Source organism: Quercus suber, unplaced genomic scaffold, assembly GCF_002906115.3.
Source record: "Quercus suber isolate HL8 unplaced genomic scaffold, Cork oak 2.0 scaffold_504, whole genome shotgun sequence".
NCBI classification, from domain to species: Eukaryota; Viridiplantae; Streptophyta; class Magnoliopsida; order Fagales; family Fagaceae; genus Quercus; species Quercus suber.
Window position 1 is genome coordinate 530,869 of NW_027069953.1, and position 27,949 is coordinate 558,817.

The 27,949-nt window shown below is 35.8% G+C and overlaps 2 protein-coding genes across 2 annotated transcripts; both read right to left on the reverse strand.

Moving 5' to 3' along the window:
- Positions 1-2,973: 2,973 nt before the first annotated feature.
- On the reverse strand, positions 2,974-5,821 carry LOC112010585 (uncharacterized). The gene is made up of 2 exons (XM_024042930.1): positions 5,535-5,821; positions 2,974-4,078 (listed from the first exon to the last, which is right to left on the reverse strand). Exons 1-2 carry the CDS (start codon positions 5,819-5,821, stop codon positions 2,974-2,976), a joined length of 1,392 nt encoding a protein of 463 aa, XP_023898698.1.
- Positions 5,822-9,933: 4,112 nt separating this feature from the next.
- On the reverse strand, positions 9,934-18,092 carry LOC112033128 (monosaccharide-sensing protein 2). Its single transcript, XM_024065905.2, is given in 9 exon segments — positions 9,934-10,154; positions 10,157-10,420; positions 10,423-10,452; positions 10,455-10,558; positions 12,522-12,709; positions 13,709-14,643; positions 16,630-17,196; positions 17,473-17,600; positions 17,856-18,092. Coding segments are annotated over 8 exon segments (2,205 nt in total). The 5' UTR covers positions 17,552-17,600; positions 17,856-18,092; the 3' UTR covers positions 9,934-10,116.
- Between the last annotated feature and the right edge of the window lie 9,857 nt (positions 18,093-27,949).

The window sequence follows — 27,949 nt, forward strand, 5'->3', positions numbered from 1 at the left end:
AATGGTAATTGATGCATTTTACCACTAAGGCAATGCTTACAATGATTGTCAGAACCAAAAACAGGTTGTTTACAATCAACAGGAAAGGAAATAGAAGATACGGCACTTTGAAGTACATTATTACTAGGATGACCTAGTCTATGGTGCCAAAGCAACCACTTGTTTGACTTTCGTGCATGAAAAGATGTAGAAGATGAGTTGTTTTGTGTTGAAGGGGAATTGAACTGTGTGGATGAAGTAGAGTGTGGAAAAAGTCTGTTGAAAAGCTGTGGATAGATTGGGTAAACCCTATTCTCACTCAAGCCCTTGTAAAGGATTCTCCCCGTCGGAACATCCTGAACAGTGAGTTGATTAACATCAAAATGACAGGAGCAATTATTATGTAAGCAAAACTTGTGAATAGATAGAAGGTTCATGGCTATCCTAGGGACATGAAGGACATCTTTAAGCAGAAATTTATGATATTTAGTAGAGAGGGAAGCATTACCAATATGGTTAATAGGAAGGGCTTGTCCATTGCCAACTGTGATCTGTTCTGAACCTTTATACTTTGACTGAATAGCAAGGTTGTTCAAGTTAGTAGTGAGATGGTTTGAAGTACCTGAGTCAGCTAACCAAGGATCTTGACAATTGGTTAAGGTTACATTAGATGCTAAAGCCATTGCTGCTAGTTTGGTTGGTGGATTCTTGCCTTGATAAGTAAAATCCATTCAGTGATAACAATCAAGAGATTGGTGACTTGCTTTGCCATAAATCTGAGAGCTAGGTCTATCATTCTTGAAGGTCTAATCACCATAATGACCACCAAATTGACCTCCAAAGTGAGCATTCTGAGGTAAGTTATAATTCTGTTGAGATTGGGAATTGAAAAACTGGTGTTGACCTCCACCATGACTATTGTTGAACCTTTCTCCACTTCTACCTCTATTACCATTGTTCCTTCCTCTTCCTCTATTAAAGCCACCATTGAAACCACCATGGTTGTGTGGCTGGAGATGAAGGCTAGTGGAGCCCTTATTTCCAGAGGCAAACATGGCTAGAGAGTATGAAATGCTATCAAGATTCTCTGCCTTGGCTTGTTCTTCACTCTACAGCATAATTAAGAGTTGTTCATAGGTAATTGGTTCACTCCTAGTACGGATTGCTGAACAAAAGTGAGCAAAATCCTTAGGTAGACGTCAAAGAACAATGCAGATGAGTTTTTCATTATCTACCACTACTCCAACTGCAAGAAGTTTGTCATGAGTGATCTTAATCTTCTGCAAAAAGTTGTTCACTGTATCTGAACCTTTCTTGAGACTTTGAAGTTCCAACTTCAGATTGAGTATGTTAGCTCTTGAAGTTGAGGTAAACCTCTGCTCTAAAGTGTTCCACACTTCTCTTGAAGTGGTAATTCCAACCACGAGAGAGAAAACTTGTGGAGTGAGTGTTGAATTGATCAAAGAAAGGAGAGCCTTATCTTTGATTCTCCAGGTCTGAAACTCTGGGTTCACATTCGTGGTCAAGTGCCCTTGAGTATCAAGAAGAAACTAACCAGGTTGTGAGGTTGAACCATCAATGTGTTCAACTAGAAAGTAAGCTTCCAGTATTGTGATCAACTGGTGCCTCCAAGGAATATAGTTAGTATAGTCAAGCTTGATTGACATCAAGTTTGACATATTAGACAGTAGCAATAATGGTGAGGGTGCTTGAGTAGTGATCTGTGGTGATGGAAGATTAATGTTTGTAGAAGTAGTAGTGTTTGCAGGAGTAGTGGAAGTCATGGATTCAGGCTCTGATACCATGAAAGATAATAAGCTTGAAGCTTTAACAATGGCGGATTGAGAGAAAAACAGAGAGAAAAAATGATGAACCAAGAAAAAGATTTCTATTCAAGCTTGTTAAAAATAAACACTACGTAACAAAGAATTGTAACCGCTCTGAAAGCTTCTAGAAGGTTCTCATCTAACCACCTATAACAAACTCCTACCAAAATTGACTGAAGATTACAGCTGTACATCTCGGATAAAATATCTACAAATATCTACCCTTATTCATAATTGAACCTAGGAGAGGAGAAACAGAGCACGTCTTGAATCTGTGAAGAGGGAAAGGCCTTTGACAAACGGCATCGCCTGGTTTAAAAGTTTAATGTGACACACGTGTATAAATGTAAAACGACGTCATGTCTCATTAAAGTAAAACACTCCGTTTTAACTCTTCACACGTAGCTGTTGCAAAACTCAGTTATGCTTTGAGTCTTCAACCTCTGTTTCTTCAACTTCTATAATACTACTTTCACTGGCAACCCTTCCTCTTGTCAAAAATCTTTCTTAAAGAATATTGCAAAATGCAGTTAAGGACAATGATAATGGCTTATGTTACTAATGTTTAATTGAATTATTTCTTATGTTAATTTTTCCATAACTAGCGAATTATCTTCAATATTTAAATAAAAATTATAATTTTATAATTTTTTTTTAAAACTATCAAATTGTAAAAATGAAAAAATAATTGAAAATTAATGATACACAACCATATCCCTTCCGATGATATGGTATTAATTTAGATGATCTAGTTGGTAGTTTTTCTTCAATTATTGCAAACTTGATTATCAGACTTATACCGTTATAGATTTTTTTTTTTTAGAAACAAGACTGGAGTTTCATTAAAGAAAATTAACCATGGTCGGTTAACAATACAGAATAGAGGTGTGGAGGAACATCCTCCATCCACACCTTTAAACCCACAACATGTCGTGCATGTTTTGCAAGGTTGTAAGCAACAAAGTTGCCAAGTCTACGAATGTGGGAAAATGAAATACAACTGACATCTATTAAGGTTTTGGCTGCAACTAGGATGTGACCAAAGGGTGCAAGTGAGTCTTCTTCGTTCTTTAGTGCCTTGATTATTAGTTCTGAATCACCTTCTAAGACGTAACTAGAAAAACCAAGTTCTGCAGCAAAATAGATAGCTCTTGCCGCTGCCATTGCTTTAACCATCCAATGAGTAGGGGAGTTGAATCTGCTTTGATAGGGATGTCAGCACTTGTCCAAACCCATCCCGAATAATGATTCCAAGGCCAGCCTTATTGATGTCCTTGAAAGTGGGTCCGTTGAAGTTTATTTTCACACAACCATCAGGTAGGGGATGCCAAGCCACACGGGTCGGAGCAGGGGTGTCCATCTGAGTTCTTTGTACTCTGTTCTCCTTTTGGTACTCCAGTAAGCATTGTTGGGAGGTTTGAATTACCTGCGATATGGGATTGTCCTTGTTTAGTCTCAGTTGGTTTCTGTGATACCATATATTCCACATGATGACCGCCAATAAATCCACCTTGCTGCCTGCATTTGAGACATAAAGAAGCAGGTCCTTTATATCTGCAAATGAGCGAGATTGATGACATGCGAATTCAGGTATAGCGTCCCAAATTGGAGATAGTTTTGAGCACTCCCAGATTGCGTGTAGAACCGATTCTTCATCTTGTCCACATTGTTTGCACTTGTCATCATTCAATATCTTTCTCTTTTTCAGATTCTTCCTTACTGGAATCGCATCTTTGCTTGATCTCCACACAAAATTTTTAATTTTGTTTAGGACTTCAAGACCCCAAATAAGCTTCCATAGGTCATTGTTTTGGTTCGAATGGGTAGGTGATTGATTGTGAAGCTCGTCTTTGGCTAAGAACTTACATCCAGATTTGACAGTGTATGAACCCAAAGCATTGAAAGGCCATGTGAGTGTGTCAGCAATAGGGGTAGGGCATAAGGGAATACTCTTTATCAAGTTTACCTCCTGGTTGTTGAACAAGCCTTGAATGAGATTATCATCCCAGTTGCGTGTCTCTGGATCTATGAGGTCTTTTACCTTAATATCTTTAAATCCTTCTACAATGTATGATTGTATCCGTGGGTGCTCCAACGATGGCAACCATGCATCAAGCCACACACTAATGGACTCCTCACTTCCTACTCTCCATCTAGCACCTTTCAATAAGATATCCCACCCTTTTAGGATACTATGCCAAGCATAAGATCCGGAATACGAATTTGAGGCCTCCAAAATCGAGCAATCCAGGAAGAATTTGGATTTGAATACCCTATAAAATAGAGAATTCTGATTGTGCAAAAGCCTTCATGCTTGTTTTGCAAGTAGTGTATCATTAAAAAGGGTCAAGTCTTTGAATCCCATACCCCCTTCAGATTTTGGGAGGCAAAGAGTTTCCCATTTGACCCAATGAATCTTCTTCCTGTCTCCTTTTTGACCCCACCAAAACTTTCTTACTAGGCTTTCAATTTCTAAATATAGACCCAATGGGAGTTTAAAACAACTCATGGTGTAGCTTGGAATTGCTTGAACCATAGCCTTGATTAGGATTTCCCTTCCTGCTTGTGATAGGAGCTTCTCTTTTCACCTTTGAATTTTCCTCCATACTCTTTCTTTAATGTAGTTGAAACTGGCCTTTTTATTTCTTCCAACAAGGGATGGAAGGCCAAGATACTTCTCATATTATCTTATTTCCTCCACTCCCAAAGCAAGCTTAATTTGGTCCCTTGTGTCCTCATCTGTGGATTTGCTAAAGAAAATGGTAGTCTTATTTCTATTAATCTGTTGACCCGAACACCTGCCATAAGTATCAAGAATTTCAAGGATTTTTTGACATTCTCGAATTGTGGACCTGCAAAACAGGAGGCTATCATTTGCAAAAAAGAGATGGGTTAGGCGAGGACTAATTCTAGATAAAGAATAGCCCCTAATATCACCCTGTGCAGCTGCGTGATTGATTAGGCCATGAAAGCCTTCCGTACATAATAGGAATAGGAATAAGGAGATGGGATCTCCTTGTCTGATGCCTCTTGATGGATGGATTAAACCTTTGGGTTCCCCATTAACCAGAATGGAGTAGGATATAGTGGTAATACATTACATAAGAAGTTTAATCCATCTATCATTGAACCCCAATTTTTTCATGACAACTTTAAGGTATGGCCATTCCACCCTATCATAGGCCTTGCTCATGTCAAGTTTGATTGTCATGAAGCCATCTTTCCCTGTGTGTTTTTGCATGCTATGTAGGGACTCAAATGCTACCAAAATATTATCTGAAATAAGACGGCTTTTGGTGAAGGCACTTTGGTGTTCAGTGATAATTTTTGGTAAAATGCATTTAAGCCTATTTGCTAAGACTTTCGAAAAAATCTTGTACAAGACATTACAAAGACTAATAGGCCTAAAATCAGAAGCATGCTTGGGGTTTTTTTTCTTTGGGATGAGTGTAATAAAAGTGTGGTTTAGGTGCTCGGGTAGAGATGTAGAATTAAGAAAAGTAAGAATAGAATCAATTACATCATCTCCAATAAGATTCCAGTAATGCTGAAAATAGAGAAGGCCTACCATCTAGGCCTGGTGCTTTTAGTGGGGCCATCTGCTTTATATTTTGTTATACCTCCCAAGCCTAAAATTCTCGTGATAGTTGTTCATTCATCTCTCCATTAATCACTTGATTTATAGAGTTTGTGGCTTCTGCACATGGTGGCAAATTTGCCGAGGTATACAGCTCCTTGAAATAGGTGATTAAGGCCTCTGTGACTTGTTCCATATCCAAGCTCCACTCCCCATCAGCTTTATGGATCTTTAGGATTGAGTTCTTCCTCTTCCTTTGGGTTGCACGGCAATGGAAGAATTTTGAGTTCTTGTCTCCATTGGCAGCCCACAACGCCTTGGACCTCTGGAACCACATCCTGTACTCCTTGTCCACTAGCTCATCAATTTCTTTTTTAAGTTCTCTAACTCGAAAATTCACTCCTATTCTCATTGCTTCTTTCTCGGCCTCCTTCATCATTTTTCTTTTTTTTTAAGCTCCCTTCTCACATTCCCAAAGTGCTTACGGTTCCATTCTTGGAGTTCTTTCCCACATTTTTTTATCTTCTTGATCACCTTTATGCTAGGCTCGGCCTCCTCATGGGATGTCCACACCGCCTTCACAACATTTGAGCACCCTCTGTCAGATAACCACATCTCTTCAAATCTGAATGGTTTAGTGATGCTAGGGATTTCTAAACCATCCGGGATAATCCATAATTGACAATGGTCTGAGGCGTTGGATGAGAGGTGGTGAATTTTTGTTCGAACAAATTGCATAAACCAATCATTATTTGCAAGTCCTCGATCCAATCTTTCCCAAACGGAGTGCCCATCCACAAAATGTTTCTATCAAGTGAATTGTGACCCAATGAAACCAAGGTCAATAAATCCACATTCATCAATAACGTCACAGAATAGCTGCATTTGGGCATGACTCCTACAACTTCCCCCTAGTTTTTCTGAACTCCTCACTATCTCATTGAAGTCTCCTGCATAGAGCCATGGTAATTTGATTCTGTTGTTGAGTTGACGTAGCATATCCCAAGATTCATGGCGTTTATGCGTCACTGGCTCACCATAAAATCCTGTGAATCTCCAAGCATCCCCTGCACCCTTATTAATAATAGTATCAATATGATTTTTTTGAAAAACATTCAACATCTAATTTTATTGAGTTATTCCAATACAATGCTAATCCTCCACCTCTATTATTTCGTTCAACAAAAAATAAATTATCAAAATTCAAATTACGCTGCACTTCTTTTAGCCTTGCTTCATCCACCCATGTTTCGGCTAAGAACATGACGGAAGGATCTTTTGCTCGAACCATTCTTTCAAGCTTTTTCCCTATACGTAGGTTCCCAAGCCCACGACAGTTTCATACTATTAGACTCATTGTTCTTGGCGGGGCTGCTCTACAGCCTCCACCATTGAAATTTCTTGAACTTTCGCCTTCAAAACATGAATTTTTTTGTTCTGTAACTTTGGCAGATCTGCTTCCTCATCCTTGTGTGCTCTTTTCTTTTCTGTGGAGTCATGCGAACTAGTGGACTGGCTGTGTATGTGAGGCTCACATTCAATTCTTTTCCATTTACGTGTTGCATGAAACTCGCTGAGCTGCACCCTGTCATTGGTTGTATTATGATTCTCATTTAATTCCTCTTCATTATCATCAATGACTTCCGTGCGGCGTGGTGTAATTAAGGAATTGCAGTCCATATCTTGCACGTTGTCTCTGTTTCCTTTTTTGTTCATATCCGAGTCAATGCCATTAAATTGCATGCCAAATTCGGTGGGATTTGATTGGGACCGTTATGCATTAAAATTTTCATTTAATTGCACGTTACTCCCCTTATTAATCACATTGACTTCAGGATACGTGCAGGTTTGTAACTCCTCCTCTGAACCTTGGTACAGATTTAATGCTTTGTCCACGTTTGCCCTGCCGCCGTGAGGATTGATTGGCTGGTTGACCATTGTGTCCTGCTGTATCTGTACTACTGAGCCATTATCATTATTCTGTGTACGCCCCAAACCATCTCCCATTCCAGCCATGGTGGTGATTATAGTTTTTCCCGAATTGAAGGGTAATGCACGAAGCCAGTTCCCATATCCTTGTTGCTCATGTCTCAGCTTCCTTTTACTGCCAAGCCAGACATCACAATCCTTATCCGCGTGAGAAACCATACCACACCAATAGTAGAAATTTGGGAGTTTTTCATATTTGAATGCAACCCAAATCTCAGAATCCTCAGTTATGCCTACTTTCTTGCCTCTGCAAAGAGGCTTAGAAATATCTACTTCAACCCTGACGCGAAGGAATGTACCCCCCACCATCTCCTTAGCATTCTCTGTCACTGACACCTGACCAAGTGTTTCACCAATCTCTATTGCCGTGTCTGGAACCATCATATTCATTGGCAGCACATGTAATTGGACCCAAAACTTTGTGGTAGTAAATCTCATGTTTCTTGTATGGACCGAGAAATCAAACTGCTTAAAGAGGACTAAATGTTTGTCAAACACCCACGATTCTGAGGCTAAAACTCTTTCAGCATCGTTTTCATGTTCAAACTCAAATAGGAGGACATGATCCTCAACTTCTCTGATCGTAACTTCACCCCTTGATCTCCATAGAGGCTTGAATGTTCTGCCAATGGCTTCTACATTCAGAGCTCTCTTGGTTAGAAACTTTGCTGCTAAAACATGTTCTTTGGCCGGTAGATTCTTGGCTTTCTTAAGGCTTACAATAGAACGGTAATAGATTTTTTGAGAAAGACTGTAGGAAAGCAATATAAGTGTTTCCCCACCCAAAAAAAAAAAAAAAAAAAAAAAAAAAAAAAAAAAAAAAAAAAAAACCCACCTATGGCCTCATAGAGACCTTCAACAGCAGGGCAAGTATCTCGCAGCCGACAATCGAGTAGGGGTAGATGATTTTCAGAGTTAGAGGCACATGGTGCACTTGAAAAGTTGAGATGATAAGTACCTCATGTCCATGAAAAGCAATTAAGCATGAAGAGGTAAGTACTGACAACCCTCCCCTTGTCCAAATTTTTTCTTTAAGAATATTGCAAAATGCAGTTAAAGACAATGATAATGGTTTATGTTACTAACATTCAGTTGAATTATTTCTTATGTTAATTTTTCCATAACTATCGAATTATCTTCAATATTTAAATAAAAATTATAATTTTATAATTTAAAAAAAAAAAAACTATCAAATTGTAAAAAAGAAAAATAATTGAAAATTAATGATACACAACAATATCCCTTCCGATGATATGGTATTAATTTGGATGATCTAGTTTGTAATTTTCCTTCAATTGTTGCAAACTTGATTATCAGACTTATACCGTTATAGATTTATCTAAGCAAACCACCATATTAAATAATATTACACGCTTTTTACTACGGTCTAATTAACATACATATACCAACCCAGTTTGAGTTGGATTGACTCATTGATACCTCCTTAAGTCTCAAGGCTGGGGGGTTGGGGGGAGGGGACTAGGGTTCAAGTGTTGCACGGTGCAACTTAGTAAATAAATAAATAAAAATAAAAATAACATAAATACATAGCAATTAAGAGAAGATAATAAAAACTTATTTGCTTTTAAGGGAGTCTCACTGGCAACTCCATTTTTTGAAGCATGCACAAAAGGTTAGAGCCAAATATAGGCCAAATGCAGTTGTCTTACCAAATTTTGATATCCCAATTATGGGAATTAAAAAGGGTTGAGCCAAGTTTTCTTTTATGTTATTCCTTTTGTCAAATCTTAGAACCTTATACTTCCTTCTCTAAAGCAACTAGAGGATGAGTTACCATGTTTAATCAGTCTTGAAATCCGGCCTATCACCTTTAGGGGCCAACGTTTTTTATTATTCCATAGCAGCATGATTATCATCTTATCACTTGACATGGCGCTAATATTAGGTATTTGCTAAGATTGATAAAAGATTTTTCAATTCCTAACGGGACACTTAATAATTGGGTCTTTTTCAATCCTAAACTAAGAAATTATTATGTGATCAAAGAAAAATAGTCCAATCCTTTTGCATCGAAGACTTCACGCCGGCTAGTCCCAACAGTTTAGTAATTTGTCAGACTAGTTTCTCTAGGTTGCTTATATATGGCAGATTTGTAAGAGCCATTATAGATGACTTCAAAGAACTCTTCAATGATATACATATTAAATTCATGCTTGTAATCCTCTAAAGTTCGACAAGATCATATGAAAGCATATGGGAATCTCATTGTACATTCCACTACTGTTATGAGTTGGAGCATAGCCCAAACTTCGTTTTTTTTATTTACACCTAAAATTTTAATTTAGCATTTAGAAAACCAAACAAGTATATCTTTGGGTTTTGTTGTTTGTGTGCAATGTTTATCTGCTAGGAGCTCTCATTTGTGGCCAATGTCACTATTTTTCCCCTGAATGGCTAACGTCATTGCAATACACACTTCTCCCACTGTAGTACATTTTCCAAAAAAATCATCCTCATCCCTCAAGCTGGCAACACCTCTGCCATCAGCCTAGCATAACAAGAAGTCATTCAACAGTTTCATTTTTGAAACAAGAGCACAGCTACTATAAAGTCATTCATTTCAGCCATAAACTAATGTTTACAAGAAAAATATGATACTTTTTTTTTATCCTACAGAAATCAAGCTTCCCATAACCCAAAAAGTATATGATAAAAAAAACTGAGCCAAATGAAAGCAGAAAGACAAACACTAGTCAAAATTTTCAATACATCATGGCAACCGAGTTAATTTTTCTTGGCGTCTGCAGTCTGCTTAGCACCACTGAGAAGAACTCGGTAATCACTTCAAGTGGCATACCCTTGGTTTCAGGGACTTTCATGAAAACAAACACCCATGATATGAGGCACACAATCGCATACAAACCAAAAACACCAGCGAGGCCAATGGATTTGAGCATCACTGGGAGTGTGTAGGTGACAATGATGTCACCTATCCAAAATGTGAGGGCACATATGGCAATGCAGAGGCCACGAACTCGGGTGGGGAAGATCTCTGCACAGAGAATGTTGGGGATTGGCCCAAACCCATGACAAAGAAGCAGAAGTAGAGAATAACACTAACGTTGAGATTGATGCGTTCACAACACTGCCCATATCCACAAGACTTCCAAGGACTAGGATGACAAGAGATAGTATCAAGATAGGGATTGTGGTAAGCAACAAAGTCCTGCAATGGGGAAAAAACGAAAAACAAACCATGAGATGAACCAAAACATGAAAGAACAAAAGCAATTAAAGGAAAATGTACACAAATTCACATCAAACTAACAAACTCAAATTAGCAGAGGTAAGATATTGATTTTATATGACATGACATATTTGCATTTAGTGGCATCTTTCATATCATCCATTCATGCAAACATCTTTGCAGACATCCTTACAATGAAATTAATGTCAAGGACTTTGGAAGCCCCTAATGTTACTCATCATCACAAACAACAGGAAACTTCTTCGTTCAAGCAAAATTTTGCAGATTCCAGTACATGTGCAGCATTTATTACCAAGGAAAAAAACAAAGACACAAAATTAACACTAATTGTGACTCCAGCTGCACATGAAACATTACAAGACTCTAAACAAAGTTCAACAGGAAATCAGCAGGAAAAGAAAAGGCAATAATTGTTCTCTCAAAGTCCCAAGTCTACTTGGCTAGTCTCTAGAAACGATTCTGTCACTAAATGACTGTCCAGGCTATATACTGATCCAAATGGGTCATTCAAGAACTTCAAAAAGAGAACCATCCACTCATGCCTCTTACCATCAGTTAGGAATTTTTACATTACTTAAACATGATAGTTAGAATATAAATATTAACTAACTGTGCAATGGTGAAAAATGAAAGAGATTTAAACTAGTTCTTGTTATTTTCAAGTTGTAGCTGAAATTCACAAAATATTTTGTGACTAGGAAACACGACACACAAATCTACATATATGTACAAGTTTCCTGAGTACCACCATACTCGGGAAGCTAATTACCATTCCATTTTGTTTGTTCACCATAGAAAATCCAACCTTTTATGGAAGGTCATTTTTATTTTTGAAAAAAAATATATTATTAATGTCCAAAAATGCTCTTCATAATTTAAGCTATTATAAAACGATGGGAGTATTGACTCTTCAAATAAAGGTAGGTTAGGAAAGTTATGGAAATCGTGTCTATTAACTTTTCATAGCAGATAATATATTTGGACATCCTAAATTGAAATGATGGACAAACAGAACATGATGGAGGGAGTAATATATAAGACATGCATTTGAGTGGAAAAGAAAATTTCTTAGGGTTTTTCTTTTATAAGTAGCCATGATGGTTAAAATAGAGATGGATTGTCTTTGCGTTTTCTCATAACTGAAGCAAATTAAAAGGGGACAGTTGTTGGGCAGACCTTTTAATGGGGTGACCCGCCTCATATGCAGCCTAAACAGGGTCAATCCTCCTAGAAGTCAATGATGAATGAACAATTGATTTTTCATTAAGGGGTTAGATTGATCAAGAGAGAAGCCCATTAATTATGAACATATATCTGTGATTCAATGGTACAGATACCTTTTTTTTTTAACAAGTCCCACCAATGTCTACCACATTATGTACTCCCTTATTATTTTCATCAGGCGTTAGTGTATGTCCATGCATAACTAGAATAAAGAACAAATTCACATGTGCAGCAACAAATTATATGAGCCATCTAACCCAAACCTGACATGGACCCATGCATCAACCTGATCATATCCCAATATGGATAGGACTGATGGAGATCTAGTTTTTTATTTATTATAATTCGATAATTACCAAGTTTACAACAATAAGGAAGGGGGGATTTGAAACTTAGACCTCTCCATTGGAAATACCAGAAAGTGCCATGAATCTAGGTAACATGTTTCATTGCCAGATATAACTCAAAAAGGCACGAACAATCAACAAAACCACCTAAGGAACATTTTATGAATTTCAAACAAGAGCTACAATTATACAACTGGGTACAAAGAATAAAAATTTAGGCTTTTACCTTCTGAAAAAAATATCTATTATCATATAGCAACAGACATTGTCGTCCTCTCAACAAAGTTACTAAACAATATACTTATCAAAAAAGTTACTAAAGAATATGGACAAAAAGAGGAATAAAGTACCTCCTGCCAGAGACATCCATGAGCCTCATGGCAACAGCTATAGCAGGAAGCATCAACAAAGTTGTCATTGCACTAATAAGCAGAGATGCAGAAGACGAACTAAGGCCCAAGTTTGAAAGAAGAACTCCAACACCTGCCTGGTCGAGAATTTGAGGTGTGTAGTACAGAACCCCATTTATGCCGGAGAACTGCACATATAAGAAAGAATATATGCAGCAGGTCAGACAAAAATGAAACAGAAAGTAACATTCAGGCAATGGTTTCTCCAGTAACAAGGTCAGTATACCACAAAATCCTAAAAATTATGGGTAAAAAAAGGGTTGTACCTAGTGCACAAAACTCCCACTTTTGTGAGGTATGAGAGAGGTGATTGGTAGGCAACCTTATTGTCCCCCTATTTTTTGGAGAGATTAAATATTTAAAAAAAAAAAATCATGAAAATTTTCATTTTGGTAATATATTGCAACAAAAAATAGCAGTTTTTTAATTTATCAGGAAGAAAATAGAAGAACCCAATTCCCTATTTGATTCTTTCTATTTTATCAAGAAGGCTTCAAATACAATAATTATAAGCCAGTTGCACATAAAATTTAATTTATTGCATTTGAGACTAAGGCTATTTATTTATTTTTTTTCATAGTAAGGTAGTCAACCCTTCCCTGAATTATTCCCACACAATCTTGGATAGTCACCAAAAATACACTTCTGCTTCTCGCTACTAGCATTGAGACTTTCCTGCTATATTCTTCTCCAACTCCAGATGAGTCACAAAACCAAAAAAATGCCTAGTTCAGATTCATCAACATTCATGAGAGTTTTATTTTTATTTATTTATTTTTGTGAATAGATAATGAGTACTTTGTCAACATTCATGAGTTTTGCTTGTAATGACTCATAATTCTTATACTGTAGATGTTATGCATGCAACACAATGCATTCAAACACACATATATTTCATTAGTTAATTAGTCTTTTAGCAGCTTGTAGAAGAATAAATTGTACCTAGCCTGTTCAATTTCCCATAAAACCTAGAAAACAGCTGCTACCTAGATTTGCAAAGTAGAGGTTTGCAAAGGAGATGTTTTACCATGCTGCATGCCGTTAACTAGAAAGACCAATAGACATACATTGTTTAAAGTTCAAACAAAAAGAAACTATAAGTTCTCCAGTAGATACTATTTTTTTACCTGCTGAAGTATTTGAAGTCCCACCCCAACAGCCAATGCATGTTTCACTCCTGGTTCAAAAAGATCAGCCCAACTTGGCCCTTTTGCAGCAACTTCGGACGGGTGTACCATAGCTGGTCCAACTGTATGCTGCTTCATAAGATCTGCAGAATAAAGAGCAGGTTGACTTACTAAAGCAGCAGCCTGGATGACCTCACCATCTGGTGTGGCATCAACACCAGGAATAGAAACTAGAGACCCACGCACAGATCCAGGTACACCCTCCTGGTGCAAATAAATTCTTTTAAACCCTCCTTCCTTCTTGCCATCTTTGCCTTCTCTCTCAGACCATTTCCATGCCAGCTGCCAACCGCCACCAATCCCCATGCTACTGCCTGGTTCTTGTGTAGTACTGCCATGCCTCATGCTTGAAAGGCTGCCATGGGGAGGTGGGCCCAACTCCTTTTCTAGGCTTGTCGTTTGACGTGAGATCAATGGACTATGCAAATTGTCATCAGAATCACCAGCAGCAGCATCAGATACATACTCCTCACCCTCTCTGGCAAGACTCTCCTCATCCCACTCTTCCTGTCTCGGTTGATTTCCTCCTCCAACGCTGAACATGCTGCCAAAGTGTGGAAAAAGCATGCTTCGCATGCTTCCTGTTTCAGGGAGCTTCTCATGGACACTGCCAAAGAGGGTTACAAGAGGATCTACAAGACCACTACGACTTGCCATGCTTCCATGCCGAGACACAAGGCCAACAGTACTCTGTCTTGTAACAGGTCTGGCAATCCAGGAGAGACCCTCTTCAGGGCCATATAACTTAATTTGATCTTTTTCACCAGATAGATCCTGGTCATCATCCATAATCTCATTGTCTGGGCCAATAATGTACTCCTCGATAGATGTTTCAGCCCCAACTCCAAGACCCTCTACTAGTAAAGCCATCTCACCTGTTCATTTGAAGAGGATACGCATTATACAAATCTTAGTTATCAGATAGTCAATATAATGAAGCAAATGGCAGGCACAGATTGAGTTTTCCACACTGTTCTAAAAGCAAAAGAATAATCTGAAACATTACCAGAGATGTAAATCAAGCAGTACTACAGAGGAGCAAAGTTAGGAAACAGAAATCACATGCCCAAAAAAGGAACAAGACCACCAATAAAAATTCAATTATTGTTCTTGATTTTTTTTTTTTTTAAGAGAAGAAAGATAAATAATTATTGTTCTTGAATTTAAATGGCCAAGTTGTTGTAAATCCAAACAAATATGGCTCTTTTTATCCTCTTTCTTAAAGGCCTATGGAGGCAATCAAATATGTTGTAATTTATGGCATAAATATTCTATTCCACACATCTGAAGGCACAAATATACCAATAGACGCAATATATAATGTTATGCACTGATATGATGCTTTGAAGAAAGCATCGGAGGGAATTGAGAAAGTAAACATTGGGAATTCAAATTCCAACAATTCTCATACAGTATTTTATAAAATAGAGGCCTTGTGATAGACCAAAATGAAGCCTCACTTTATACAAGTACTTGCATACATGCGTGTGAGCGAATGCTAAAGCCTCACTTCTCTCTCTCAAAAAGCCAGATATTTCTTATTCATATTCAGCCTTCAAAATGCCAAAAATAAAAAATAAAATGTAAAATAAGTTAAATATATCAACAAGGACAGAATAGCTTCAGCATTGACTTTATTGTGAAAACTAAGCAAAGAATTTATACAGACATCAAGCAACAATTATATCACTCAATAACATTTAAGAACTTTAGATGTCCTGTATTGGAAAAGTATGACACTTTCCACAAATTGAAGATGAAATCAAGGATGACTGGTTGGAGTAAATCAAGGGATTGGACCAAGCAATTATATTCATAAGGTATTTCAAAATCAAAATATACATGTAATAAATTGGTAGTTGACCTATATTCAAATTCGGTAAATCTCATTATAAATATGAATTCCCTTGTAATGTGTGATCAATCAAGTGAATGAAAGATGTAGTACTTTGGCTTTTGGTGTTGCGGACTTAGGTCTTAGTGACCGAACCATGTTAATCTCTTCCATTTTTCCCTCTTTCTCATCTTCTATTTACATTCCATGATATTTCAAATGTTGACATGGCATCAAAGCAGGTCAACTGGACCTTGCTTGAATCTCTTCACTCCCATTATTTTCTTCTTGTTGGTGATTTCTAACATAAAAATATTGTTAATCGTCTTTTATCATCTACCCCCTTTCTTTTCATCCTAGTTTTAATAGGAAATTTTACCGTTTCTTCATGCATATTGGTAATTTTACCTATGCAATTCTCATTCCTAGTACTTTAATAGCAAAGGATATTTGTCACATCAATATTATAATGACATCTTCATAGGAGGATTTCTAGCGGATTTCTCATTGAGGGGTTGTCATTTTAATAGCATTATTTTTATGTTCCCTTGAGGTACTAAAATCAGTTCGTAAAAAGTATTCCCTCATTGGCTTATTTTCTTGAAACCCAAAAGGTTCTGGTAGACATAGTTTTAAGCTTTGGATTCAATTTCTACAAGTTGTGCATTTCATCAAAGATTAATACACACCTTGAGGGGGAGTGTTAGAAAAGTATGACACTTTCTGCAAGTTGAAGATGAAAACAAGGAATTGATTGGTTTTTGGTGTTGAGGACATAGGTCTTAGTGACTGAACTACATTTACCTCTTCCGTTCTCACCTTATATTTATATTCCATAACAATTCAAATTTTGACATTCTAAATGAATTATTCAAGTTCAATCTCAAAGTAAAATCTAAAAACCCATAACTAAGCATCTATAAACAAAAACTCCCACATGAACAGCAAAGTTCCATGAAAGAAAAACAAGTTTGTGAGTTGAGGCAACAACCAATAATGTACATGAAAACAGCACAGAACAACTAACCAGAGACATCTTCTCTGCCACGCAGCCTCTGCAAAACCTGCTTTGCCTCAAGCATACGCCCTTTACTAACAAGCCACCGCGGAGACTCAGGCAAGAAGAATACTGTCAGTGCAAAGTAAACAAGAGAAGGAACAGAAAGAACCCCCAACATCAACCTCCAGCTAGGTGATTGCATCAATGACATCCCAAACACCATGCAATATGACATAAACATTCCCCCAGAACCAGCGAACTGAGGTAAAGTATTCAGTAATCCCCTTATTTCAGGCGGTGCAGTCTCAGATATATAAACAGGAACGAGAGTAACAGACAAACCAATTCCAAATCCATCTAAAAGTCTAGCAAACAATAGCACATAAACATTGGGAGACCACAACAGTACAAGACCACTAATAAAATAAAGGACAGATGAGATTATCAGCAAAGGACGGCGGCCTAGCCAGTCCGCTACGGCTCCAGAACATGTTGTAATCAAAGTGGCTCCAATAAGTGACATGGCCACGATTAGCCCTTCTACAGTGGGTTCACTCTCTAATTTGAATTCCCTCTTTATGTACAAAACAGCCCCTACATCAAAAACAGAAAAAGCATTTCAAGAATGAGATTTAGTAACCAAATCTTATATGCTTTTACAAAGAAAAGGTTGAAACTTCGGTCATATCAAGGAAAGATATGGATTACCCAGATTCAATTATTGGTACAGAAAACAAATCCAAATCATAAAAAATCTCTGAATCACAAAACTGCAACTTGTCCATCTAAAGAATCTGACTTTTAATCATGGAAAAGACAATAGAAAAGTACTTCAAGCCTTTAAAACGTATCTGAAACAGTATATTTTACCTGCGATAGTAGCATTATCCCATCCCTGCAGTAAGTTTCCAACAGCAGCAGCAACAGCCACAAGCACAGCTCCACTCATTTTTAATAGAAATTTGATAGCAACTCCTCTAACTCAATTATGAACAAACCTGAAAGATGAAAACCCAGATCACAGATCAAGCAATCAAAAGCTATTCATGTTAACCCAGTCCAACAAATTCAACAACAAACTGATCTATTATGTGTGAACACCTATATGGTGCAGGGAATCCAATGAATCACTGATTTAATACCAATCACTAAAATAAAGCAATCAAAAAAATCGAGTGAGACAGAAGAAACAAATTAAACCCCATTATCTAAATCCAACGTATTCACAAAACCAGTGGCTTTGGCTATATCACCTTTCAGAGAGGTATCATAGGATCTAGAAAAAGCTAGGCTCCTATGCAATCACTTGGCGTCAAAAGCTTGGTCTAGGCTCCAAAGGGTCTAGAAAATTTGAGATTTTTATCACCGAAACGAAAAAAAAGTAGTGATTTTATTCGCCAGAGAGAAAAGGCCAAGTGAAACAGCGGCAAGGCTTTAAAAACAAAGACACCTGCCCCTAATGGCTCTCTCTTTGCCCAGCATGTAAGCTTCCTCATCGTATTTTTCAGTTATATACTTATACGTCACTCTCTATCCCTTTCTCACGCTCAATTATTTTGCTTCAACCAAAAAACCACAATATACAAAATTTTAAATTTAAAAAAAAAAAAAAAAGAAAAAAAAAAAGAAAGTTAGTACCTTTACCTTGTATTTGTGTTAAGATTGGCAAAGAGAAGCAATAATGGAGAAGAAGGTAAAGGCGGTAATGACTAAAACGTTAATGGGGTTTTTAAGGGATCAGTCCAAAATAGTTCCTGAATAGATGGCGGAATCTTCTGCTCTGGACTAATGACTTGTAATGCTTTGTAAGTTGTAACAACCTAAATTATTGAAAAAGCCAAAAAAGGACAGTGTATATTTGTGTCTGCAAAATACTTTATGTATTTGTGTGAGCTGTTTTTGTGATTTGGCATGCGCACTTGCTCAGCACAAAGAGCCTTTTTTATGTAACTGTTTCAGTGTTCTATAGAGGTATTGACTACCGAAAGGACAAAACAAGCTACAATAATAAAAGACCCAAGTAATGAGGAGAACAAGTTGTGTTGTGCGTTCTAAAAATACAATGTCCAAAACCAAACGACGTTAGTTCCTATACAATTTGCGGACGAAGACTTTAATTACCAGTCTACTTCTTGGGTTACAAATAACTTTTACAACCGTATAAGGATTCTCGGAGTTTGTCTCACTTTTCTTTGTGTTTCAACTCTTTTTTCCTTCTCTTTTACAAGATTCAACGAAATTGTGAAAATTTTATGGCTAAGAAAAAGATGGGAGTTTGCAATTTAAAAACATTTTTTTTGTTTGACAAAAGCATAACTATGTCTAGACTAGAAGAAATGTAGCTTAAACGGTTACACTTGAACCAAATAAGTCAAAAATAAACTAAACTAGTAGAGAAGATATTATAATAACATTGTGATATTATAAGTCTATAATTGTCTTAATTACCTTTTTTATTTATTTAATAGTAACAACTTAGGTGTTTTTGTTAGATACACTAGGAGGTGCTGACTGGTTGAGAGTAAAAATGTGATTAATTAATTAGAGTTGCCCACTCACGGGGCATGACATGGCCTTGGCTGCGTGGGTGGGCTGTCATGGCCTAGGCAGCGCGCATGCGTGCATGCTTCATGCCCATGCAAGACTATCACGAATTTTTAGATTTAGAGATGATAATTGGTTGGTTTAGTGAGTTTTCAATACGGCCTTGATTTGGCTTTCCCTTTAGCTTAGCTTATTTTCTTAAAGTCTTGTTAAATTTTTTTTTTTTTTTTTTTTGAAGAGACTATCACGAATTTTTAGATTTAGAGATGATAATTGGTTGGTTTAGTGAGTTTTCAATACGGCCTTGATTTGGCTTTCCCTTTAGCTTAGCTTATTTTCTTAAAGTCTTGTTAAATTTTTTTTTTTTTTTTTGAAGGCCTTGTTAAAAAAATTTTATTATACTTTTACTCATCTTATTTTTTAAGCAAACCAAACTATACGACTAAGGGTTTGGGATTATATGGGGGGTAAGTTTGGGTTTAAATATTTAACATGTCAGAGCAAGGACGGCTCCATCCTTGCTAATTAAGGCGATTTTCTATTAGGCCCATATAATTTAAGGCCTCATAATTTTGGTCCTATATTACAATTATTATATTTATTTAATAATTTTAAATGAAATATATAACATACTTTTTTTTTTTAGAATTTTCAATGCCTAGTTAAAAATTGAAGAGGCACATATACAATTTTATTTTCTCTATATCACTTATAAATAAATAAATAAAGCTTTCATCACTTTATTTCTTTTTAAAATAATAAAAATTTTCCATACCCCCATCAAATATCTCTTCTCCCTTTCTCTTTCAAAAAGTTACTCTTGCAACTAGTCCTCATCCAACCACATTTACTGTCCCTCTTTCTAAGAACATTTCTTGATAAGTAGTCAACATCAAACTATTATTTTTCTATGTGACCCCTAAACTTATTCTCCTACCTAAAATTAATTGTCAAGAAATCTTAGGGGGATAGGCATATTATCATTTAAAAATGAGATCTTAGCAAAAATTTAAATGCCAAACTTTAATTAGTAATTTTATGTTAAAAAAAGAGAGTAAAAATTTATATAAAATTATTTCAATGATATCTAATATAAGACAACATTTCACTTAAAATTGTCTCCTTAGGCCACTTACCAAGTCGGCCCCATATCAAGGTTTGAATTTCACATTAAACATCCAAGCCTCGAATTAATATGCATTTAAATTATGGAAATACCATTAAAAAATATAATATATATATATATATATTTAAAAAATTATAGTTTCCATTTGGATGGAAATTTCACCTTGCCTTGCATCAATCCACTCTGGTAATGGAGTGAGGACGGGGAAAATCTCTACCTTGTCTGTCGAGGCAAGGCGAGACCATGTGGAGCATAAATAAGGCAAGGTAAGGTAGGGTCTGGTGGGGTAGAAATGCAGCACTTATAATATGAGTTTAAATCTTCTATCCCACTCTTGCTTCACTACATACTCCACAAATAAAAACATGTCATATGTCCATCTAATTTATTAAATGCTAAATTTATACCTTCTAATTTATGACATGTTTTTATTTGTGGAGCAGAAAATTTGGACTCCTCATAATATGGCCATGCCCTTCCCTACTCTGCTGCATTTTCATCCCTAAAAATATGTGTTTGTCTATTACTCTCTTTAAAACCTATAGAAAGAAAGTTTTCTTTACCATTATTTATCGTCTCTCATATATAGTTGGTAAATAAACTAATGGCATGCACACCTACTCTAAATCTAATGAGGAAGGTGATGATGAGTTGTTAAACAACTTAGGTAGTTTTTTGGTTTCTAAATATTTATTTGAATGCTTTAAAGTTAAACTATGTCGTATAAAACAATTTAAATGTTAAGTCGAACTTAAGGTTTTTTTTTTTTATTTTATTTTAATAGTGGGTTTTTACCTAATAAATATCAGTTGCACAGTTATAGTGTTTAAATATATTTAAATTATATTATGAATATTGTTTAATTTAATGTGAAAGTTCATATCTACGCTTAAATTTAGTTAAATATTATTTTAAATATTTATTTTAGGTTGATCCTATATAATTTACCTGGACCTAACTGATCAAGGTCAAATAAACAAGTGGATTTTGGACAGATTTGAGGCATTTTCAAATATATAAATAAGATGAATTTGTCAAGAGTCTTATATTTTAGTTGACATTTCTTAGTGTTTCCAGCAAAAACGTCCAAGAGTTCAACTCTCCTCTTTCTTATTATAACTATATTTTATAGGAGTATATATAGGACATAAGATATTTAACGTAATTGGGTTTGTATTTTTTTTTTAATCCCCACTGCCTTTCCCATTTGGGATTCATGCTTGTAAGGCTTTAACATATTCGTCCCAGTTTTTAATTTACTTTGTCAAAAATAAATAAATAAAAGCAAAGAAGAAGAAGGAATATTACTCTCTTTAAAACCTATAGAAAGAAAGTTTTCTTTACCATTATTTATCGTCTCTCATATATAGTTGGTAAATAAACTAATGGCATGCACACCTACTCTAAATCTAATGAGGAAGGTGATGATGAGTTGTTAAACAACTTAGGTAGTTTTTTGGTTTCTAAATATTTATTTGAATGCTTTAAAGTTAAACTATGTCGTATAAAACAATTTAAATGTTAAGTCGAACTTAAGGTTTTTTTTTTTTATTTTATTTTAATAGTGGGTTTTTACCTAATAAATATCAGTTGCACAGTTATAGTGTTTAAATATATTTAAATTATATTATGAATATTGTTTAATTTAATGTGAAAGTTCATATCTACGCTTAAATTTAGTTAAATATTATTTTAAATATTTATTTTAGGTTGATCCTATATAATTTACCTGGACCTAACTGATCAAGGTCAAATAAACAAGTGGATTTTGGACAGATTTGAGGCATTTTCAAATATATAAATAAGATGAATTTGTCAAGAGTCTTATATTTTAGTTGACATTTCTTAGTGTTTCCAGCAAAAACGTCCAAGAGTTCAACTCTCCTCTTTCTTATTATAACTATATTTTATAGGAGTATATATAGGACATAAGATATTTAACGTAATTGGGTTTGTATTTTTTTTTTAATCCCCACTGCCTTTCCCATTTGGGATTCATGCTTGTAAGGCTTTAACATATTCGTCCCAGTTTTTAATTTACTTTGTCAAAAATAAATAAATAAAAGCAAAGAAGAAGAAGGAGGGGAGTCTGCACAGAATTAATTAACCCAATTTTCTAATTCTTTGTTTCTTAAAAACACATTTGAAAATTTTGAATTGTGACAAATAAGTAATAACTGAAATGGATTTTTCCTTTTTTGTCATGGTATATTACTACTAGATTCTAATAATATGGAAACACTAACTGAATATGAGAAAAATGAGGAAGAAATTTATTTTTGTTCATCAGTCATCTAAATCAAGTCCCAACGTTTTACTTTGACCTTTTGTTTTGGGAAGGAAGACAGTCATGCTTTGCTTTTTTCTTTCAACCTCTTTCCATAAATTATGAATATGAGAAAAATAAAATAAAAATAAAGAAATCACAATAAAAAAAATTATTTGAAAAAAAAAAAAAAAAAAAAAAAAAAAAAAAACAGAGCTTTAGAGGTGGGGTATCTGACCAAAATATTTATATGAAGTGGCAGTGGCTGCATGCTGCTGATGAATGAGCCAAAATCAAAACCAATAAATAGAGATGGAAGATGGACAAAGAAACTATATTATTTACTGCCTCTCTCTCTCTCTCTCTCTCTCTCTCTCTCTCTGTGTTTTTAAGCCATATTTTATTAGGTGGCTGTTTAGGAAATGAAACAATGATGAATAGAAAACGTAAAATTAATTAGATTTCAGATTTGGTCAGTGGTTACTTGATACAGTTGATACTCACTGACCACATATAACCTTCTAGTTCTATGCAAGCCAAAAATAAAATACAGAGAGAGAGAGATATGTGTTAGTTTTTTTACTTATTTATAGTACATAATGAGATATATGTGTTAGTTTTTTACTTATTTATAGTATATAATTTAGAGTAGACACGATTTTTTTTTCTTTTAGAATACTTTTAGAGTATACTTGTCTTCAGAAGTAAACTAAGAAAAAATAAAAATTTCAACTACAAAAATGCACCTAGCCACTTGGTCATACCAAATACAAACTCAATGTGTTATTTCCTTTTACAGCAACTCCATGTTAAATGATTTTTTCCCTTGATATTTTGCCAAATTTCATTTTACCTTCCTTTTAACTGTTGGCCTTATTAGGATGAAATTATAACTGCATCTATATTATTTCTTACATTGTATTACTTTGTTGGCATTTAATTTAACAAATACGCAAACTCAACTAGTAAAGCCACTTATTATCGAGTAAGAAATATGAGATTCGAGTCTCACTCACACCATAAATTAATTGATGTCTTGACCTAATAGTAAAAAGCAATTATCATGTGGTGAACATCATTGGTTGAAAATTTAACATATCTATCAAAAATAAATTTCAACAAATACACCCAATAAAAAAAAAAAATGGTAAATCAAAATGCATTCATCCTCAAACATTGTATAAATGAAATTCCCGTCTTTGAAGTGTGTACAAATATAATAGTTAAGTTTATGCTTTCTCAAATTGTGATTTCTTTCACTAACATAATTTTCTATTCCTTCTATAAAAAAAAATTAAAAAAATAATAATTTTCTATTTTAAAAAAAATATTTTTCCTCAAATTGTGGACAAAATGACATTCTCAACTCTAGAGATTTGTGGATGACTGACACTCCTCTCTTATGTATATATAGTTTTCTTTTCAAAACATATTGATTTAACCCTATAAGAGCATCCACAACAAATGTACCAAATGTGCCAAATGCCAAATATTTGGCACATTTGGCACACTAAACACCAAAAACGTCCCTTTATCAGATGTGTTAAATGTGCCAAACTTTTGCAATATGCTACAGTACCCTCACAATTTTGGCACGATATGGACAAACAATGGCATATGGTTTATTATTTTTTTATTCATCTTTCTCTCTCATCCCAATTAAAATATCACTTTCATCTTCTCCAGCCACAGATTCACCGCCTCCATCTCCACTCTCCCATACTTTTTCTTCTTCCCTCTTTCCTTTTGCTCTATTCTCTTTACATTCATGAATCATGAGCCACCACCGATTTCCTTTCTACCATCTCACAAATTCCATTATCATTGATCTATAAAATCTCCTTCACCGAGCCACCATCGGTATCACTGATTTGTTGAGCCACCACCAGTATCGCCGATTCACTAAGCCACCATCACTGAGCCACCACTGGTATCGCCAATTTGCTATTCAATCTCAGTTTCACCAATTCTCTGAAGGTTTCATCGATTCTCTAAAGGTTTCATCAATTCTCTAAAGGTTCATCGATGGTGGTAGATGGGTTTTAACAGCGGCCAGTGGTTGGTGGATTTGGTGGTTGAAGGTGGTGCTTGGCGGTGTGAGCTTGAAATTTGGGTTTTTCTTTGTGGGTTTTTTTGTTGCAATCTATTCAATCTATGGCAGATGGGTTTTTGCTGCAATTTGTTCAATCTGTGGATTTTTTTTTCTTTTTTTTGGTGCTACAATTTGGGTTGATCTGATATTGCCATATTGGTGAGTAATTGTGGTGGTTGGTTTGCAGTAGAGGTGTTGTTGCGGCAGTGAATATTGGTGGCTGGTGGTTGTGCCGTTGATGTTGTTGCTGTTGTTGATGATAATGGTGAGAAGATAATATATTATTTTAATGTGTAGTAAATATTATTTTAATGTATAGAATTGAATGATAAAACATCTGTTAAATGAGATATTGTAAAATGATGTGATAAAATAATAAAGTAGGCTTTTGGTATGTCAAAATAGCATTTTTTATGCAACATTGGCTGTGGATGCTCTAAGCAAGTCCACAGCCCCTAAGCATGTTGCCGTAGAAATTGGTTTTTACAATGAAATATTCAGTTACTAATAAAAAAATAAACTAGAATATTTGGTTGGTGAAAACCTAATTGTTATATTTATACAACCATCAAAGAGGTGTCATATCATAAATTATTAGAGATCAAAGAAGTGTCATTTTGTAAAACTTCAATAAATATTGGTATAATTTATTAAATATATACTATATAACATGGGCATTCAAATGATATTTATGCCCTTTGTTGGAAAAAATTATAAGGTCCTCATGATAGACCGTGTCACTTTTTTCTAATAGTCCACTATTCCACTAAAAGACTTTCACCTATTTAAAATTGCTGACTCAGTTTATGATAATAAAAAAAATTAATTTCTATCTATTTAAAAGATAAATAAAAGAGAGTGTTAGGGTGAAACAAAATTTCTAGAGAGAGATGTCGTTTAATTTCAGAAGAGAGCAAATTGAAATCTCTTCCCCCTTTTAACGACATCAATTCTGCAACATTATCTTCTCCCTTAATTAGTAAGGTCTGGTTTTCCTATATGCACTTTCGGCTTGCTCTATTATTATTTTTCCTCTATTGGACTTTTCAAATTCAACCTCTAACATGGCTCACTGTTGTGGGCTTTTTGTGATTTTGGGTTGGATTGCCTCCTGCTGCACTGGGCCCAAGTGTTCTAGATAAAAGAGTTGGGACCAGTCCAATTGCAACTCACCTTGGTCCAGCTTGCGCACAAACTATGCCATGTTTGCCGAAACTTTGGTTATATGCCCATGGTAGGCAAAGCTGCTACAGAAGAGTTATGGCAAATAAATGCAATAAAAACAGTGATAAAAGAAATATGTTACTGTCAAGCAAAGCAAGTAAGAGATGCTTAATTAAGATAGGGAAAAAGAACGATATAGCAACAAGAAACGCATTATAGGTGAAATTGCAAAGACAAGAGAAGAAATAATAGCAATAAGCGATAAAATCAAAGAAAGAAAAGATCAGTTTACCGTGTTTAGTTGTGTTACGGGACTAAGGCCAATGACAGGACTAAGGCCAAGGAGGGAACCACTTCCTTAACGTGGGTAACCTCACAGGATGATTCTACTGTAGAAATTATCCACTTTGAGGGAACGGGCCTGAATGGCTTGTGCCCAAACGAGTTCTTTATCCTGAACAGAGAGTAGGATTTTAGAGGGAGAGAAGTGATTAGCCTATTGGTGCATGCCTGCCATTCTACCCTCTCTATTTCTCTTATTTCTCTTTTTTCTCCATTTTGTTACCTTGATTCTTTCCCCACTCCTTTTCTTTCTTTCTTAGTGCTTACTTGTGTACTGTTATGGTGATGGTGGTGTTATGATTCTCTCCTAGTGGTTGTTATTGTTGTGATGATGTTACTGTGCACGGCAAGGACCCTTTATATACTTCCTGTCGTGGTTGATTTTTACTATTTTAGCCTTTAACTACTTTTGTTTGGTTTAGGGTGTTCTTCCCGACTACCCATTAATTTGTTAGCTGCCCAGCCACCACCATTTACCTGTGCTGACTGTGTCACTTCCCATTACTAGACAAAGAAGACTGTTTTGTTTGCTTGCTCATCGTGGCATTCTTATCCACCACAGTGTGGGTATTCTCTCTTGCTATCCCTCATGGCATGCACCTAGTAGTTCCAACTCTCCTTCCTTTTTTTGGGTGGTATGTCATCCCAGCAAAACATCACCCCCAAAAGAATCTAAGCAGGAACTCCAGAATAGGCTTTCATTTCTCCCTACAGCTAGACCATACTCTCTCTTATTTTTGACCCATGACCCATTACTTTTGTATTGGTTGGGTATAGGTTGGTAATGCCTAGGCCTTGCGAGTGCTCTACTTCCCGTGTACGTTAAAAGCTTGTCCGCTGCTCATACATTTGCCATTGTCTGGAGGCTCATCTATGCATTCTGCCGCTCATCCTTGACATCTTTTGGCGTGATCTGTTTTCTGATTTTTCATATATATATAGTTTTCTTTTCAAAACATATTGATTTAACCCTATAAGAGCATCCACAACAAATGTACCAAATGTGCCAAATGCCAAATATTTGGCACATTTGGCACACTAAACACCAAAAACGTCCCTTTATCAGATGTGTTAAATGTGCCAAACTTTTGCAATATGCTACAGTACCCTCACAATTTTGGCACGATATGGACAAACAATGGCATATGGTTTATTATTTTTTTATTCATCTTTCTCTCTCATCCCAATTAAAATATCACTTTCATCTTCTCCAGCCACAGATTCACCGCCTCCATCTCCACTCTCCCATACTTTTTCTTCTTCCCTCTTTCCTTTTGCTCTATTCTCTTTACATTCATGAATCATGAGCCACCACCGATTTCCTTTCTACCATCTCACAAATTCCATTATCATTGATCTATAAAATCTCCTTCACCGAGCCACCATCGGTATCACTGATTTGTTGAGCCACCACCAGTATCGCCGATTCACTAAGCCACCATCACTGAGCCACCACTGGTATCGCCAATTCGCTATTCAATCTCAGTTTCACCAATTCTCTGAAGGTTTCATCGATTCTCTAAAGGTTTCATCAATTCTCTAAAGGTTCATCGATGGTGGTAGATGGGTTTTAACAGCGGCCAGTGGTTGGTGGATTTGGTGGTTGAAGGTGGTGCTTGGCGGTGTGAGCTTGAAATTTGGGTTTTTCTTTGTGGGTTTTTTTTGTTGCAATCTATTCAATCTATGGTAGATGGGTTTTTGCTGCAATTTGTTCAATCTGTGGATTTTTTTTTCTTTTTTTTGGTGCTACAATTTGGGTTGATCTGATATTGCCATATTGGTGAGTAATTGTGGTGGTTGGTTTGCAGTAGAG

What these genes read in the sequence shown, in the direction of transcription:
- LOC112010585 (XM_024042930.1), bottom strand. Translation starts at nt 5,821, where the DNA reads ATGATGAAGGAGGCCGAGAAAGAAGCAATGAGAATAGGAGTGAATTTT. An exon ending in ATCACCTATTTCAAGGAGCT is followed by an intron (nt 4,079 to 5,534) that starts GTATACCTCGGC and finishes TCTATTTTATAG; the next exon opens with GGTATTCAAATCCAAATTCT.